This window comes from Papaver somniferum, chromosome 1 (assembly GCF_003573695.1).
Source record: "Papaver somniferum cultivar HN1 chromosome 1, ASM357369v1, whole genome shotgun sequence".
NCBI lineage: Eukaryota > Viridiplantae > Streptophyta > Magnoliopsida > Ranunculales > Papaveraceae > Papaver > Papaver somniferum.
This window is the reverse complement of record NC_039358.1, coordinates 87,976,827-87,995,075: the sequence shown is the minus strand read 5'-3', so window position 1 is coordinate 87,995,075 and position 18,249 is coordinate 87,976,827. Positions and strand designations below refer to the sequence as shown.

Here is an 18,249-nt window from a genome sequence, read left to right as displayed (position 1 = left end):
ATCTAAACTCTCATTTCAATCATTGATACATTCTCAGAGGACGTTATGTAGCCGTTATTCGCAGACTGATTCAAGTCAGATCAATTCTCAAAGTGATTGAAACTTTTCATGACTTTCGTCACTAGGTGAAGATAAACTTGATCAAAGCGAAATGCTTGACCAACACACGATTTCGAGATAAAAGATAAGCAATGAATGCTCAGCTCGAAATGTCAAATGTGTATGATTTAGTCTATATAGCATACGACTTTTGTCTCATAAGAAGTAGGAGATAGAAGAGATAGACTTTTGAGTGATATATAAGTTCAAGTCTCCACATACCTTTTTGTTGATGAAGTTCCACGGTTCCTTGTATAGACCTTCGTCGTTGTATGATGAATCGACATGAAGTCCTTGAGCTCAACTACACTTTTCTATCCTAGTCCGAGACTTAGCTATGTAGGCTAGAAATCAAGACTTATAGTTTTGATCACTAACATTGACAAACATGCTTGAGATAGCAACGCATGCGAGGTTGACCGAGCTATGCTCTAACAATCTCCCCCTTTGTCAATTTTAGTGACAAAACTATTAATATATATGGAATACAAAAAAGATAAACTTTAGTGGCTCCTATTCCATAGTCTAATCTTCAACGTTCCTTGAAATCTTCGTCCTTCCAAGTACTCCAATGATCCCAAAGGTTGTAAGTTTAGCACCATCGTTGTTGAAGATCCGTAGCTATACCAATGAGAGAAATCGAGATTCTTGATCATTATTATACAATGTCATAGTATTATTATATAACATCAAAGTCCAATTGTATCACGACTTTAACAATAATACTACGGTGATATGTATCACTCCCCCTTAGTCAATACTCCATCTCGATCATGGAAATCACTCCCCCTTACACAATGATCCGAAAACCATATGTATTTGTAGTGTGAACTACAATATTTCTCCCCCTTTTTGTCAATAAAATTGGCAATGGTACAAGAATGGGATCATAATGAAATTTCCACAAGAAAAATTTCATGACCAAAAGAAAAATACATACCAACTTAATTTAGATGCAATCTAATAGCCGAAGCTAACAACATTCATCAAGGAGTTTTAAGATACAAGATAACCCCTATAAAATTTCACAGCCGCACTCCCCGCAAGATATTACCATTAAGCACAAGTTCAAAAGAACTCTCCCCCATTTGATGTCATTCCCGAGAGAACAACAAGAGCGACCTTAATTTCGAAGGAAAAGAATGATTTTGTATTGGACACCAAAAATCATAGGAATGATTTTCTATATCCAAAGCTCAACCAAATTAACCACAAGTAAACCCATGATTAGGTCAATTGGAATACACAACTAAATCAAAACACAAAAGTGATCAATTTAATTGAAAGTGCTCAACATAAGTAAACTCACGGAGCTACGACTAAGTCAATCATATGGAGATGACTAACTTAACCGTTCAAATACTCAACATAAGGAAAACCTTACGGAATATATGACTACATTAACCAAAGAACATGATAGTGTAACCTTTCATATACTCAACACAAGAACTTGTGGAGTATATGAAAACTCAACTAGATTAATTACAAGAGAACCTATAATTAATCTAATTGGAATACAAACAACCAAGCTAATCACCGAAGTAATTAATTCAATTATTTTGGGCTCAACATAAGAGAACTTATGGAACCCCGACTAAGTTCATCATAAAATATGACAACCTTAACCGTACATGTACTCGACATAAGAAAGAAAACTTATGGAGTACAAACTAAATAACCAAACAGGTTGAAAAATTTAGTTCTTAATGCTCGACATATAACATCTTATGGAACAACCAACAAAGCCAAGGTAAATTGACTTAGTTGTAAGGTGCTCAACATAAGACACACAATGGAGCCTTCACGGTAAAACATAATAAAATGGATCAATGAAGATCAATACCGTGGATAACATACAAGGATCTATTTTATTTTTCATCATAACGACATAATAGACTTTATCCTTGCTGAACAAAAGATTTTATCCTATTTTCCATCAAATACATGACTGCATAGGCATAACTTTTGTATATGTCAAAAGTCCATTCGTCATTACATCAATACAAATACCGATTCATGAACGACTTTACTTTTGACTGCAATATGGGACCTTCAAGTTCACAGACGTAAACAATACATATCCCATAAAAATATTGCAATATCACAAACCATTAAAATACTGCAATAAACATCATCCTCCAAATATTTTTAGAATTTAATACCAATAAACCTAAAAAATAACATAAGAAGATGAAAACAAAAATAGCTATGTGTAGTCACAATCATCGTTATTCAAAGCACTAGTTATTCTTCCAACTAATCCAAAAAGAAGACTTAGTAGGCATATAAGACTCAGTTTTCCTTGATGATTTCATACCTCTGAAATGGTCCATCAAAGTAGGAGTCACTGATATCCTTGACCCTGTTGACCGTAGAGACACCATGTTCAAAAGTTAGAACGTTGATTTTTCGATCAATAGTGCGAGCATAATGACGAGCCTTTGCACAGTCAAGGATAACTTTCTTCTGATTTCTGATCAAGATATTTTGAGTACCAAGGATTTTCTCCTGTCCATCAATCAGCTGGTTTATCTGCAATTGAAGGTTAGCCAGTTCGTTCTTAACTTCATTCTGAATATTAATCAAATCCTTGACAGATTCATTAATCCAAGTGTTATACTCTTTTCTTTCAAGCATATTCTTCCGTATAAACTCTTGACCAGAATCACATCCTTTGAGATCATCCTCAACCAAGGGGTTAACTTCTTCTTTGGGAACATATTCCATAGTGCTCCTTTCTGAAGAAAAATGAAACACATATAAGATTTATATATGTTCGTGAATGCCCTGGATAGAAACCCTAGAGTTCTTTGAGGAGATACGGGCGTTCGTGGGCCGACCAAAAACCATTGGCCCTAAAAGTGATATTGCACACTATGAAGCTTTCAAAAATCCTCCATCCCAAAATCATAGAGACAAGAAGACAAAGCGAATAGGAAAGGATAAAACAGCAAAGACAAGAGAAAAATATATCACAATACTTGAGCATCTGTCAAATCCTCATCCTTGTATCTCTCAAGTTAGACACAAGGATGGACCATTCTGCTGCTAAGTAGCAGAGGGAGACATAGTCTCATCATAGGTTCTGAGAGAGTAGCTGTAATTTCTTTCAGGATGTCTTATTACAACATTTCTAGTTCTTTCACTGCAGATTCCAGGAAAAAGGGTGCGTCTAGCAGTTCTTCTGGGAATCACAGGCGAGAAACCTTTCTGATGACAAAGTCTACGACCTATAGAAATAGGTTCTAGGGAATTTTCTGAAATTCGTCTCCACACACTAGACTTAGATTTATTAGATATGTTCTTATAAGTATAGGACATACTTTCATTGGTAACAAGTGGATTTACAAATGTCCTGTAATGATTTCTAGGTGAGAGATCATTTTTATAAGATGCTTGGTTTCCTGTGAACGGGACCTTCACTGTAGTAGTCGTCCGACTATTTACTCCATTGACAATAGAAAGAGCAACTTGTGAAGTTCAGAAACACGTTTCTTTCTGGCAAAACAATGGATAGCATAGTGATTTTCTTTTCCACAGAAGGTACAAATTCGTGGAGGAGAAGCAACAACTGGTACTTGTTTAAACTTCATAGCCACCGGAGAAGATCGTAAGTTATGAAAACTTTACTTGACACAATCTTCTTCTGGAGAAAAATTCATTTTGTACAATAACTCATGAGAATTAGTTTGTGCAGAAGACTTTTTCTTTAAGACAGAGTTTTCCTTTTCCAAGGATTCGCACTGTCCATGGGCTAAGACAAGCGATGCTTCAAGTTTCTCCTTCTCAACACGAAGTCTGTCTAGATCAGATGAATGCGTCTTGATCAAACAATTTTCTCTAATTGAACCTTCTTTGACCAGCTTTTCAAGTCACAAATCTTTTCACGCTGTATATTATTTTCTTGAAGAAGTTTCTCAATTTCCTTAGAGAATGACCTTATAGTGTTGTAGAGTACTTGTTCACGATCAATAGACTTTTCAAATTCATCAATGAGTTTACCATGATCCTGTAGACTAATACACTCAGTAGAATTTTTTGAAATTCTGGTGAGCTCCAATTCAGCTTTAGCCATTATATCCAATGTCTCATTGGAGGAAGAATGATTTACACAAGATAAGACATTCTTCTTACCTCGGGATTCGGAAGAATCATCTAAGGAGTGACCCTTTGAGGTATTTCCGATACACTTGACAAAGTTGACATCTTTAGGATGCATTTTGGTATGCGTATGAGATTCTGTCCACAGAGTCAGATCGCTACAAACACAGACTGATGAGGTCTTAGTGTGTTTGCCCGCTCTGATACCAATTGAAAAAGCGGGGGGTCTAACAATACCACCCAATATTTCGCTTAGAAATATGTATGGACTAACTCCGAAATACTTTGCTAGAGAATCAACTAGACAGTCAGACTCAATTTAGATAAAAAGTATCTCAAGGAGTTATTATCTCAATCTCTCGATTTGATCTTTAATCAAGAAAATAGAAATCTGCGAGTCCTTATCAAAGAGAGATAACTTGGACGGTACCAAAGACCAATGTCCAAGGATCAACCAACTACAATCAACAACCAAAGGTTGGATTAGAGAAGTTGATGATCTTAACGCACAACCTGTATTATTTCAATTAAATAAAATATAATGCGGAAAAGAAATAACACAGACACCAGAAGTTTTGCTAACGAGGAAACCGCAAATGCAGAAAAACCCCGGGACCTAGTCCATATTGAATACACATTGTATTAAGACGCTACAGACACTAGCCTACTGCAAACTAACTTCGGACTGGACTATAGTTGAACCCTAATCAGTCTACCGCCGATCCAAGGTACAGTTGTACTCCTACGCCTCTGATCCCAGCAGGATATTGCGCACTTGATTCCCTTAGCTGATCTCACCCACAACCAAGAGTTGCTGCAACCCAAAATCACAGACTTGATAATAAACAAATCTGTCTCACACAGAAAAATCTATCAACGGATAAATCTGACTCCCACAGATAAACCCTAGGTTTTGTTCCATCTTTTGATATAAAATCAAGGTGAACATGAACCAATTGATAATCCGGTCTTATATTCCTGAAGAACAGCCTAGATTAATCAATCACCTATCTACAATCCTTCCTGACTACACAAGCGGATTGTCGAGGAATCACAAACAGTGAGACGAAGATGTTTGTGACTTCTTTATCTTGCCTATCGGAGAACTCTCACTATCTCAAATCAATCAATCGATTGTACTCGTACGATAGAAGATGCAAGATCAGATCAGACAACTACGATAAAGTAGTATCGGTCTGGCTTCACAATCCCAATGAAGCCTTTAAGTCGTTAACCTGATTTTAGAGAAGAAAATCAAAGGTTAATGGAGATCGACTCTAGCGGGCGCACTAGTAGCACACAGACGTGTGGGGATTAGTTTTGCACAATGCTAGATGTCTCCTTTATATAGCCTTCAAATCAGGGTTTTGCCTTAGTTACAAAGCAATCCTTATTCACCGTTAGATGAAAACCTGATTTAGATTCAAGCTAATATTTCTCAACCGTTAGATCGAAAACTTAGCTTGTCACACACACTTGGGTAGACGTTTACTGGGTTCGTGAAAACCATGCCCAAACGTGTATGTGTATGTTGGTTCAACATAGTAACCCAAAAGGTTAACCATATGAACATTTCATATTAACCTTGTTCTTCTTCACCATAACTAGTTCAATTGACTCAAATGAACTAGTTAAAGAGTTGTTCAATTGCTATGAGATCTTATGTAACTACACAAGACACAATTGGAACAAAGATGATTCGATTCGATTGAAAAGGCTCATGAACATTATAGCCACAGTTTGCATAAAGCATTCCTTAGTAATTTAATGTTTCATGTTCAGAGCACATCTTTAGATCATAACCTCTTAAGTTCACAAACAAGTTCGTGGACTTAAGTTAATCGGTTGAGTTTTCCAAACTCAACAGAAATTCTCGGAAAGAGAATTTTCGCCAGTTCGCGGACTTAGCACACAAACGAGTTTTGGAAAATCCAGCAGAAATTCTCGGTTGAGAACTTCCGACAGTTCGCGGACTGAGTCAGTGGACTGGGTTCGTGGACTTGGCAAGCCAATTCCACAATCCTCCCGATTTCTCTTGATCAACAAAGTTCGAAAACTTCGGTTCAAAGAATACATGGTTATGTAATCTAAACTCTTATTTCAATCATTGAGACATTCTCAGAGGACGCTATGTAGCCGTTATTCACAGAACGATTCACGTCAGAGCAATTCTCAAAGTGATTGAAACTTTTCATGACTTTCGTCACTAGGTGAAGATAAACTTGATCAAAGCGAAAAGCTTTACCAACACACGATTTCGAGATAAAAGATAAGCAATGAATGCTCAGCTCGAAATGTCAAATGTGTATGATCTAGTCTATATAGCATACGAATTTTGTCTCATAAGAAGTAGGAGATAGAAGAGATAGACTTTTGAGTGATAGATAAGTTCAAGTCTCCACATACCTTTTTGTTGATGAAGTTCCACGGTTCCTTGTATAGATCTTCGTCGTTGTATGATGAATCGCCATGAAGTCCTTGAGCTCAACTACACTTTTCTATCCTAGTCCGAGATTTATCTATGTAGGATAGAAATCAAGACTTATAATTTTGATCACTAACATTGACAAACATGCTTGAGATACAAACGCATGCGAGGTTGACCGAGCTATGCTCTAACAATAAGTACCAAATTTTTCTGTGGAAAGGACTTTATGATGCTATTCCTGTCAAAGCTCGCAGTTTTAGACACTTGAGTACTGCTGATCAATTTTGTGTTATGTGTAGTTTGATTCAGATAGAAGATCTGGACCATTTGCTACTACATTACTCATTCTCTCAAGCAATCTGGCGGAATTTTTTCCTCATCAATTTATTTCTATTGTGCAGCATCCTTCAGTCCTCTCTTGGATTCAGACTTGGCATCTTAAAGATTCTAGTATAAATATTAAACAAACACCACAGGCATTTCACTTAGCTCTCTGCATTATGCATTTCATTTGGAAACATAGATGTAGGGCTGTTTTTAGTAATATAACACCCAGTTATCACACTGTCATACATCAGATAAAAACTTTTACATTGCACAACATCACATAGATTGCTCCTTGGTTGTTATTAGTCATTCTCATATGGATAACTACATCTTAAATCTTCCTTGGGAACCTCCTCCTACTCAGTTCTTGAAAGTAAATATTGATGCTTCGTATGATTCTAAATCTTTATTAGCCGGTATTGGAATTATAACTAGAAATTCTACAGGGGCATATGTCATGGGAAGGGCATCATTGAAAAGAGCTATAAATGCCCAACAAGCTGAAGCCTGGGCTATGCTAGAGGCTATGCAAATAGCAGCAACAAATGGTTGGTGTAATGTTATCTTTGAAACAGACAATCAGGGTATCAGTTCCTTTCTATAACAACAAACTAATCTTTGTCAGTGGAAATGTTTACCTCTTTTTAGAAATTGTATAAATATATGTAAAATAAATCATGTATGGTCTTATGAGTTTGTTTATAGGTATTCTAATAAAGCTGCAGATGCAATAGCAAAGTCAGCTCGTAAACATAATCTATGTGGGGAATGGTGGTTTCAACCACCAGAAATGTTAATTCCTTACATAAACCATGATGTAAGAAATATGCTTATGTAATATACGTTCGCTCTTTGGATCAAAAAAAAAAGAAGCCTATTATTGGGGTGTCACATTCCATTAGAGGGGCGTCACCTAATAGGCAAAAACTGGTCACCCATAAGTAATATCAAAAACCCCTTATCTCAAATAATTTTGTAATGACCAAACAACCCTTATTTAGTTAATTTTAATTTAATTTAATTAGATAATAATTAAATTAATGAATTTTGTTATATACTTGGTGAATTCTGGGACAAAGTTATATACGGTTGGGTTTGCACAATTCCAAACCGTAACTCAGTTTACGGCTGGGTTTGATTTTTTATGTTCCAACCGTAAATATTCCTGTGATTTAAATTTTGTTCTTACGGTTGGAAAAAAAAACTTACGGCTGGGAATTCTACCTACGGTTGGGTTCGTGGCTCTTAAAACCCAACCGTAAGTGTAGTTTTACGGTTTGAATTCAACTAAACCTAACTGTAAGTTCTTCATAATCAAATTTTACGTTTAGAAATAAATACCGAACCTAGCCGTAACACTAGCAGAAACGTAACTGAAACCCTAATTTTACTTCGATTTCATTCAATCTAACCTATTTTAAGCATAAAAACGAGTAAACAAAGATGGGTTTGTTCGATTATTACCTAACATACACCATGAAGTTGAATTGAAGTTGAAGTTATTGTGGAGGAGAGGAAGAGAAGTAAGATGAGAAGAGGAGCAGTTTTTTTCTTGAATTAGAATAGAAAAGATTAGGTTTTTAAGTTTTTATTTTAATTAAAGGGTAATCTAGACATTTTATATTTATGTTAGGATGTCCCATAACCATTTTTTTGGACACTAAAAATCCAAATAAAACCCCACTATTGGTGTGTGACTCCCTCATAGCCTTCAAAACAAACCAGGCAACCTAAATTCGAGCTGCAACAACCAAACAATACTTCAGTGCCTCGGTTCATATTAGTGGGATGTGCCGTGTGCGCATCCGAATAATTTATCTATCATTTTGTAGTAGACTTGGGTCTCGTTTCAACTTTCAACTCTGCAATGTCAATTTATCAATAGAGCCCAGTATCAAATCCACGTGGATGAAGAATGGTGAACGAATGCCACGTTTATGATGACATAGAGTTTTGTCTGTAGATCATAAAATTGTTTGGATGTGCAGTATGTGTAGAACTGTTCAAATAAACGTTCCAGATCCCCTGAAAAGTATTCCATCTGGGGATCAACCTTGAAGATATGCTTTGATATTATAAACCATCCACCTCACCACAAACGCCAAGCAGCTTCTCTGCATCATCTCATGTCATGAGGCCCGAGAGTTCACCACGTTACTGACCTAACACGACAGGTACAAACTTACACCACCTAAAACATCCACACGTCGCCGTTTTATCAATTTCAAGAACTGTGCCACCACCACAATGATCAGGGATCAACCGAAACCGGGCCACGTTTTACATTGTCTTTCATTTTTAACTAAACCCAAATTTTTGTTCGGAAGTGGCAGAGGCAAGATAAATTCAAGGCGTCCAATATTTTACTGATCCGAATATATTGCATTACCACAATCATATATAGATATTTTCCTTAACCCACAATGATTAACGCATTCAAAGTTGTTAGATTTCAGACTTCATTTCTTCCATTGTCATCTTCGTTTCCTTCTTCTTATTCTTCTGCTATAAATAGTAGGAGAACGATAAGTTATAGCAGTGCAAGATTTCAACAAGCAAATACAGAGTCTATTGATCCTGATAATAGCAGCAGCAGCAGCAACATGGAACAGCAACAACAGCCTCATAAAGTACCTCAAGTTGATAACCCAAATGAGAAAATAACAGGAGATGTCATGTCGCATTCATTTGGAGAAGGGTACTCGACAAGGTCTGATGAAGAAGGTTTTGGTGGTATTTATGGTGATAATCAAGCCTTTCCTGATAAGGACGTCGTTCACGAGAATCACCCATCTCATGCTGGTATCTATCCTTACCACTAGTATTAATTAATTATATCATTTCATCTCCCGTTTGATTCTTGCGGTTTTAATTTATTGCTTCCGATTGAATTTTGTTGCAGCGTATGATAAGACCCAAGGAAGCGAAGTGAGCGAGAAAGAGAAAGCTCGGAACCAGGCAAACGTTCAGTAGTTTTATTAGTCTTAGGTGCTGCCCACGGCGAGTCGTCCGGAGAGGTGTTTGCATTTTGCTAGTACGTACGCAGTAACTGCTAGTTTTTAATTAATAGTAGTAGTAGTACTATTTTCTTCTGTTTCCAACCAGCGGGGTTGAGTTGTGGTCTTTATGGAACTTTAAATTTGTGTTTTCCATCTCTGATTCCATGAGCAGAATCCGGAGAAGAGAAGTTGTATTAAATGAAGGTTGTCTAATTCTAGTAATTGTAAAATAAGGTCCTCCTCTGGGAGAGTTTTTTTAGGTACTCTACCTGTATTAACTTCTGTTTTGTAACTTGTTGTACTTCAATTTTGTTCATTTTAAAGGAAAATTGACTTCAGAAACTTGGGACCTGAAAAACAAATCAAGTGAAAAATTATTTGGGTATGTGATGGAGCAGATAAAAAGTTTAGATATTTTCTGCCCGTAATCAGATTTGCTGGTAATAAATAAAGCGAAATCAAATGAGATTAATCAACAAAGAAAAGCTCTTTAGCCCGAGTTTTCTCAGATATGTAGTTGTTAAATTTGGACTCGCAGAAGTTCGTGATGTTAGCACAGTTGAAATTGTTAGAAATGCCGACACCACAAAGAGATCTCTTCAGAACTGATACAATGGGGATAGCTTTTATATAACTTACTACTCGAACACAAGAATTTTAACGCATCTCATTGATTTACTACATACACAAATTGCTGCACAAAAGCTTATGACATCTGTATCTCATGGATTAACAAATCCCTCGGATTTATGAATGACATCTTAGCTCAGCGAATAACATGAATCCAGGAAGACTGTCGGACCATGAGCTCCTTGAGTAAGACTAATTATTGGACCATGAGCTCCTTGAGTAAGATTAATTATCGGACGCTCAAGACTTCAGCAAAGATGCTTACTAAAAGAAGGATAAACAAAATGCATTAATCTCATCACTTATACAGCTTGTAGTTGTGCAAGAAAAAAATTATAGTGATGGAGAGCGAATTGCACTACTCTGCTATTGTAATGCACTGGACAGTCGATCCCAAATGGTAATCTTCCTTTCAATTATCACATTAGTACCATCGGCAGGAGGTGTAACAAAACATTAATAGCAAAACTAATAGAAGTGTTGTTCTACAACTGCTATATGTGAAACTATTATTCCTCTATCTTCCTTCAACTAGTAGAGCGACTTGATTTACATGATAAACTTGGAATACTTATTATACCTTTTTTTGAATAAGGCTATTCATACAACTTTGGCGGTGAAGCTCTATAAACCTTTTAGACTGCACATCACCTCTCTGCTGTTTCGACTGGAGCCAACGCAATTCTGGCGATAGCAGTAGGGCTAGCACTGTTGGTGGGGGAGATGGCATCACGTTGGGCGGCTAATCGGCTTTCCTGCAATGCTCAGGACAAAGATGTGTCAAAATATGGTCCATCAAGGAGATACACTTGAAGGTCTGGGTTGTTTGGAATACACATTGCATCAGCCTTGTAAAAGTCTCACAAGATCCAAGGGAGATCTAAAAATTGAATTCAAACAACTGTAATGTAAGTGGAGAATTAGACTTACAGAACGATAGGGAAACTCTTCTGCTTCGAGCATGTGTACAGCCTGTCCCATCTTCGGTCGCTTACTTGCATCTAAATCTATACAGCGAAGGCAAATCAGTTGGAGCCGCTTCAATGCTCTTGGTGCAGGTTGGATCTCGATGCGCGGGTCCACGACCTCTTCTCCTCGCCTACTGGCAACTAGACCTCTGAACCACTCGACCAAGTTTACCTAGAAAAGCATATTATCGTGTTAGGTTATAGTTCAAGTTGTAAAATGAAAGAATTGGAAAACTAATAACTCTATTTACCTCTCCAGCTGGTCTAGCATAATCAACGGGGGTTCTTCCTGATATTAGTTCCATGAGTAGAACTCCAAAACTATACACATCACTGGCCTCGTTTAGCATACCTGTGCTTGCATAATCTGGTGCCACACATCTGCATCAGACGGATACTTGAACATTACAATTGGAAACCATTAACTAGCTGATAATGAACATAGAGCTGCTTAGGGTGTTGGCTAGAGAAAGAACAAACCCAAATGTCCCCATTACGCGTGTAGTCACATAGCTTGCATCTGATCCCAAGAGCTTAGCCAATCCAAAATCTGAGACTTTGGGATTCCACTTTTTATCAAGAAGAATATTACTAGATTTGACATCACGGTGTACAACTTTTGGTTCTAACCCTTCGTGCAAATAAGCTAATCTGAAAACATGGCATGCACCAATGAAGAGGAGAAAAGGGAATTCCATCACAAGTAATCAATGGCACTTCTTTTCTTGAGCCAACAAGTTCTAAGCAGTTTTTAAGAAGTACGGACTTGATAACAAATTACATCCGTGGATACTTCAGGTACCATAATGAAACAGATAGATAATATAAAGACAGACTGGAGATAGATGTACACACCCCTTTGCAGTTCCTACTGCAATCTGCATTCTAATGTCCCACGTAAGAGGGCTCACAGGCCCCTCATCGCTATGCAACCACTGCTCCAGATTCCCATTGTCCATGTATTCGAATATGAGCATCCTGCACAATCAATGGCGGACCCAGAATATGTCAGAAACCATATGATCCCCACTAATTTCCAAAGTGCATGGAACAGATATAACAGAAGGCCAAACAGACGCACCTTTGAGTCCCTTCTGCACAATACCCAATAAGACCTACCAAGTTTTTATGCTTTACTTTTCCAATGGCTTCAACTTCAATTTGGAACTCCTTTTCTGCCTGTCCCCTGAACAACATGGCAACAGAGAATGAAACTTCATATAAAAATCTCTGACTTCAAATGAAAATAGAAAACATAACTTACCAATAGAGTTCATGATTCAAAGTTCTTTACAAAACTGTTATTTCGTTTGAATTTCGTTTCCTAAAGGTGAAAGTAAAAATAGAATTACCCCGGTTACATGACTTCTTAAAAACTTCAATAAATGTACCTCGGAAACAATTCCAAAGAAGCATAGCACAAGTCAAGGATGTTATGACACCCAGTTACGGATACCAAGGTTTTCAACAGAATGAAATCACTGTTCCCCTTAATCGAATAAACTATTAGAACTATTTCATCAATGTTTATACCTCGCCACCTTGGAACTTCCCCCTTACAGTATTATTTACTCAAAATTAATCTTCTTAATGTTTAACCCTCCATAGCAAGCTAAGTTTTTCCATTGACTTTATAAATTAAGTACATAACCCGGGTCTCGAGTTATTAATGGGGAGACCAATTTGTCAAAGTGACTCATTACAGATTCCATATATGTACTTATTAGAAAATCAAGTAAATAATTACATCTAGTAAGCTAAAAGCCAAAGTTAATTACTATCTCCACTCAGACACAGGTTTCCCCTCCCCATCCCTAACTATGTGTCAAACACTAAACTGACCTGTGGCTGTGTTTGCCGGGTTCAATCTTACCAGCACTAATACATCAAATTCTATCCCAGTTGCACATTCTCGGCAAGAGTGGTATCTCATATCATATGTCTTGTGTTGCACCCCACTATATATATTTTATTAATGAATCAAAGAAAAAAGAATCCAATCCTTTCACTTTTTATTTTTGGGCACTGCTAATTTCATTATCTACATTGTTGCTAAATGCTAGTGCTAATGTTGTCTTAGCCGTAAAAGACAGAAACAATTGAGTAAGAAGTAATTACCAAATGAGTAAATCAAAACATGTAGAGACAAAATATTGGGATTAAAATTTAGAGGAAAACAAAACTCTCAATTACCCAATTCAAAACCCTAGATCTTAACATTTTAAAATTCTTAAACCCAGAGCCTGACAGTAAATGAAATTTCAGAAAAATACTACTTCTGAATCTGAAATTCACTGAATCACTTAAAAGAAAGAAAAGAAAAATTACTTACTTCTTGTTTAGAAGATTTTTGACTGCAATTACAGAAGAATCAGGCAAAACTCCTCGATAAACAATCCCATATCCACCTTCACCAATCACATTTTCATCAGAAAATCCGTCGGTAGCGGTTTCAAGTTCTCTTAACGTATACCATCTACCCCATCCAAGATCTGGTACTTCAACTGAAGAACCTCCAGATGAAGAACTCTCATGACTACTACCTCCAGATAACAAACTCCCTAAACTTCCATTTTTCATAACTTTATTATGATGTTGCTGGACTATTACTTCATTTTTTTCACAATCAATAAACTCGTTTGATTCTTTTAACCTAATGCCTTCATCAAGAATCTCAAGAATCTCTTTAGAAATCATCGGAGTTGAACCTGAACAATGTTTTATCCTCATTCTCCGTTTAATCGATTTTCTCCGAAAACAACAGAGAAATATTAAGAGCAGTATAGCTAAAACCAGAAGACCAACACAAACTCCAATTAGAACATAAAGTCTTATACTAAAAACTGACGTTTTAGCTGAGAGTTTATGAGCTAATGTATCTTCTGATCTCCTTATTCCATTACCAATCAAATGTTTAGCTTCAGTAGAATTCTTCATTTTCTTTGCCTTTTTCCTCCTCAGAACGAGAAAAAAAATATCAACATTAGCTGAAAGATGAAAATGGGGAATGCTAGAAATGAGATGATTTCTGCTGCACACTGTGATGCATTTTGGTTTGAAAGTTTTATTTTTTTGGTGTTATAATTATTATTACCACTTACTTACCACTGTGACGACTGACTGACTGTTTATCAGACTTAAAGAGAGAGAGAGAGTGTTTGTGGGTTTCCTCTGTTCTCAACGGATACCACAAAATTATAAAAAGAAGGAAAAAGAGTAAAGACAAAAGCTGATGTTTTTGGCTTTTTGGACCAAGATTTAGGTGTATATTACGATAGCACCACTGGTTTGTTGGGAAACGGATATGTCTTGCTCATCTTACTTACTGTAAAAGTAAGTGCAGGATCAATAGCAATCGCAGTGGTGCGATCATAACCATAGACCAAAGACAAGAAAAAAGAACGACCAAATTTAAGTTTAGTCCGTGATGTTATATTAGGGTGGAAGAGTAAATTTAGTCGGTAGAAAAAAGTATACACCAGGATCAAATTATATGTCCGTCCCATCACCTGAATTACATTATATGTTCATCCCATTACCAGGATCACATTATATGTCGCCCCATCACAAGATCACATTATATGCACGCCCCATCAGCCATCATGCGAACTTTATATGTATGCCTCATGAGGATCACATTATATGTCCGCCCCATCACCAGGATCACATTATATGCACGCCCTATCAACAGGATCACATTATATACCCGCCCGGTGACAAACGAACATTATACGTTCGCTCGACTATATATAGTTTTGGTCTTGGTCCCAGACCAAATATAATCTGGAATTTGGTTTTGGTTCGGGTTTTAGTCTTTACTCCGTCCCGCTGTGTCTCGTCTCTGGATCATAGTTATAGGTTTGATCGTCCACCGTGGACGTTGTAAGGAGTTATATTTTTTGACCAAATAAGAGAAACATCCGTTAAGATATTATGAGTTGGCTAATTAAAATGTTTAATTAGGGGTGCTGTAAATTAGCTAGTTGTAAAGAAGAGTGCACATCATGATTTCTGAACAGTTTTGTTGGTTTTTTTTTCTTCAGAAACAGAGAATGAACAGTTGAATGGGAGGTGGGAGTGGGGGAAAAATCAAGGAGTGTAGACAGAAATGGTGAAGTACAAAAGCAGAGAACATAAAAAAACACCGAGGAGAATATAAAAATCACTATTGAGTGTAGAATAAAAAGAAAAGGAAAAAATGAAAATGAAAGAACAATTAAAAGAGAGAAAAAGAGGGGGAGCTAGGCTGGGGGAATAGTGGAACCAGATATATATCCCAAGAGAAAACTGCATCACTGACGCGTCCTCATAACAAGAATTCAGCCAGTCATGTGAAAGCTGCTCTTTTACGCTGACAGTGGTGCTTTAATCTCTTTGAACGAAGAGGGGATCTTTCTTTTCTTTTGTCATGGAAAGAGGTACTGGAATGTGTGATAAGAGGTATGCAAAAGTCTAACTAACAACTTATCAACCCCACGTAGGTAGAGCTAGGGCTGTCAATGGATGTTAACGTAACGGATATTGTCTCTTCCGCTGCCGCTGTCATTAAAAATTAGTGGATATCCGTTATCCGTTAAGTTCCGGCGAAAATAGGAAAATCAAAAACGTTGCCGTTACGTTGGATTTACCGGATAACGGATATTTATCCGTTACCATCCGGTACAAACAGAAAATAGGCTAAAAACACATACCAGCTATTAAATCCAACAAAACAGGTTCTAGATCCATGCCACACACACACAAAAACAGACATACAAATATTCAGATGTTCTAGGCTTCTAGCAAAAGAAAAATCATATTTTTTAAAAAGAAAAAGACATCTCCATGACTCCATCTCTATTTTCGACGATACACAAACACAACACAAGTGAAAAATTTTACACGTGCAATACGCACATTAGCGGATAACGGAACTAAACCTAACGGAAATGCACGGTTCCACTACCGTTACGTTAAGAAGGAATTATCCGTTAACTTATCGGTATCGGATATCCGTTTACCGCTATGTCGGACGGTAGCGGTAACGGCTAACGGATTACCGCTATCGGCTAACGAAAAATCGGTATCCATTGACAGGCCTAGGTAGAGCTAATTTTGGTATTACGCGAAACGCTCATGTGCAAATTACGGAAAACAAAATAAATAAAATAAGAGCAGATTAAACAGTAGCAGTCCGATCCAAGGAAAACAAAATAAATAAAATATCAAATGTGGAAGTAATTGAGAGTCTTCTCCCACCGTGAGAGCAATAGACTAACCAAAGAAACTAATTAAGCAACAATTTTATAAGATTGATGGTGATGTTGATACCAAAAACTTGATCCCCACATCTTTTGGATGGTTATACACGGTGACATTTCTCAGATGTGGTGGTGATGACCGTTCAGTTGGCATAACATAGCTTCTCTTGCATCACAGTAAAAAACATAAAGATTGTGGTAAATAGTGCAAATGTTGAGGGTAGCTTTAGGAAAATCTAAACTTAAAAGCGACAGTAACATAGCAACAGACGAGAGCATTCATTAAAAGACCATATTCAATTCAATGATGTTTGTTTTAAAATTGGGTGATTCTTTCTTTTTCTTGGGATGAAAAATATTGTCGCTGCTGCTGACTCTAGCTCTCATGTGAATTTAAGGCGGAGCGCTGAGGAAGGAAACAACTGTGTCAGAAGGAGGGGAATTATGGAGAGAAATTTGATCGTGACTAAACATCGTCAATTCATTCTCTGGATCATTATCAAACCGGAAATGAAATGATCGACTATGAAACAAAAAAAAATATTTATGATTAGGGTACCATTTGAGTACATAGATAATAAACATAGACACACAGTCCATGTGAAGGGAGACAAACTTAAGTCTAGGTGGAGCCTCCACTGTTGCTGTGGAGGTGGAGCCTAGCTCTAGCTGATCTCCTGTACATAACGGTAATGAAGAGTTTTTGGTGCTTTCGGCCTCCGGCCCGATTAATACTGCTGATCTAAGAGCAAGTCTTATGGTGGAATCCATCCATCTTCCACGCCACCTCAGCACTTGGAAATGTGGATGGAAACGTAAACGTAATGGTGGAATAGTAGAAACGCTATTCTTAATGGAACTAAAAAAACACTATTAAGAATGGAGCTAAAAAATGCAATTAAGAATGGAGTTTTTTTTTCAGTCGTTAGATTTCAACAACTCATTTTAAATCTACGGATAAAAAAAACGCAATTCTTAATGGCTTTTTTTTAGCGCAAATCTTATTTGCGTTTAGCGCAATTCTTATTGGCGTTTAGATGGATTCCACGAACCCTTCCACCAAACCATGGAACCCTCCTTAGATTTTTTGTGGAAAGCCCCAACTTGGAAGCCATTAGACTTGACATTCCATGATTTTTCCACACTTGAAATAGGTTGGATTCCACCATAAGACTTGCTCTAAAGATCTCACTTTCTACGATTTTGTCTGCATATTATTCAACTCCAAATTCTATACGAAATAAGTTACTAAGAGCAACTGCAGTGGACGACTAAACCCAAATTTGGTGTCGAGTGGGCTGGCGTAATGGGACGGACCATCGATCAAAATTTGATCAAAGAGTAAAACTCGGACCAAATTTGGTCGGCGATTAAGACCAAATCCAAATATAGTCGGGCGTTTATATAATGTCCGCCTACCCGACGGGCGTTGGTATAATGTCCGCCTGGATGGAGGC

The 18,249-nt window shown here is 37.2% G+C and overlaps 2 protein-coding genes across 2 annotated transcripts; one reads left to right on the top strand and one right to left on the bottom strand.

Annotated features, from left to right (window-relative positions):
* The first annotated feature begins 9,378 nt into the window (after nt 1–9,378).
* Nucleotides 9,379–10,296, top strand: LOC113347227. The gene is made up of 2 exons (XM_026590840.1): nt 9,379–9,757; nt 9,858–10,296. The coding sequence occupies exons 1-2, from the start codon at nt 9,379–9,381 to the stop codon at nt 9,926–9,928; spliced, it is 450 nt and encodes a 149-aa protein (XP_026446625.1). The 3' UTR covers nt 9,929–10,296.
* A 264-nt stretch (nt 10,297–10,560) lies between these two features.
* On the bottom strand, nt 10,561–14,709 carry LOC113293753 (probable receptor-like serine/threonine-protein kinase At4g34500). The gene is made up of 7 exons (XM_026542289.1): nt 13,885–14,709; nt 12,634–12,738; nt 12,408–12,530; nt 12,033–12,203; nt 11,804–11,933; nt 11,515–11,724; nt 10,561–11,339 (listed from the first exon to the last, which is right to left on the bottom strand). The coding sequence occupies exons 1-7, from the start codon at nt 14,487–14,489 to the stop codon at nt 11,232–11,234; spliced, it is 1,452 nt and encodes a 483-aa protein (XP_026398074.1). The 5' UTR covers nt 14,490–14,709; the 3' UTR covers nt 10,561–11,231.
* Between the last annotated feature and the right edge of the window lie 3,540 nt (nt 14,710–18,249).

Coding starts and splice junctions, on each gene's coding strand:
- LOC113347227 (XM_026590840.1), top strand. CDS start 9,379: ATGATTAACGCATTCAAAGTTGTTAGATTTCAGACTTCATTTCTTCCA. Junction 9,758..9,857: donor GAATCACCCATCTCATGCTG/GTATCTATCCTT, acceptor ATTTTGTTGCAG/CGTATGATAAGACCCAAGGA.
- LOC113293753 (XM_026542289.1), bottom strand. CDS start 14,489: ATGAAGAATTCTACTGAAGCTAAACATTTGATTGGTAATGGAATAAGG. Junction 12,739..13,884: donor AAAAATCTTCTAAACAAGAA/GTAAGTAATTTT, acceptor CATGTTGTTCAG/GGGACAGGCAGAAAAGGAGT. Junction 11,725..11,803: donor ATGCTAGACCAGCTGGAGAG/GTAAATAGAGTT, acceptor ATGCTTTTCTAG/GTAAACTTGGTCGAGTGGTT.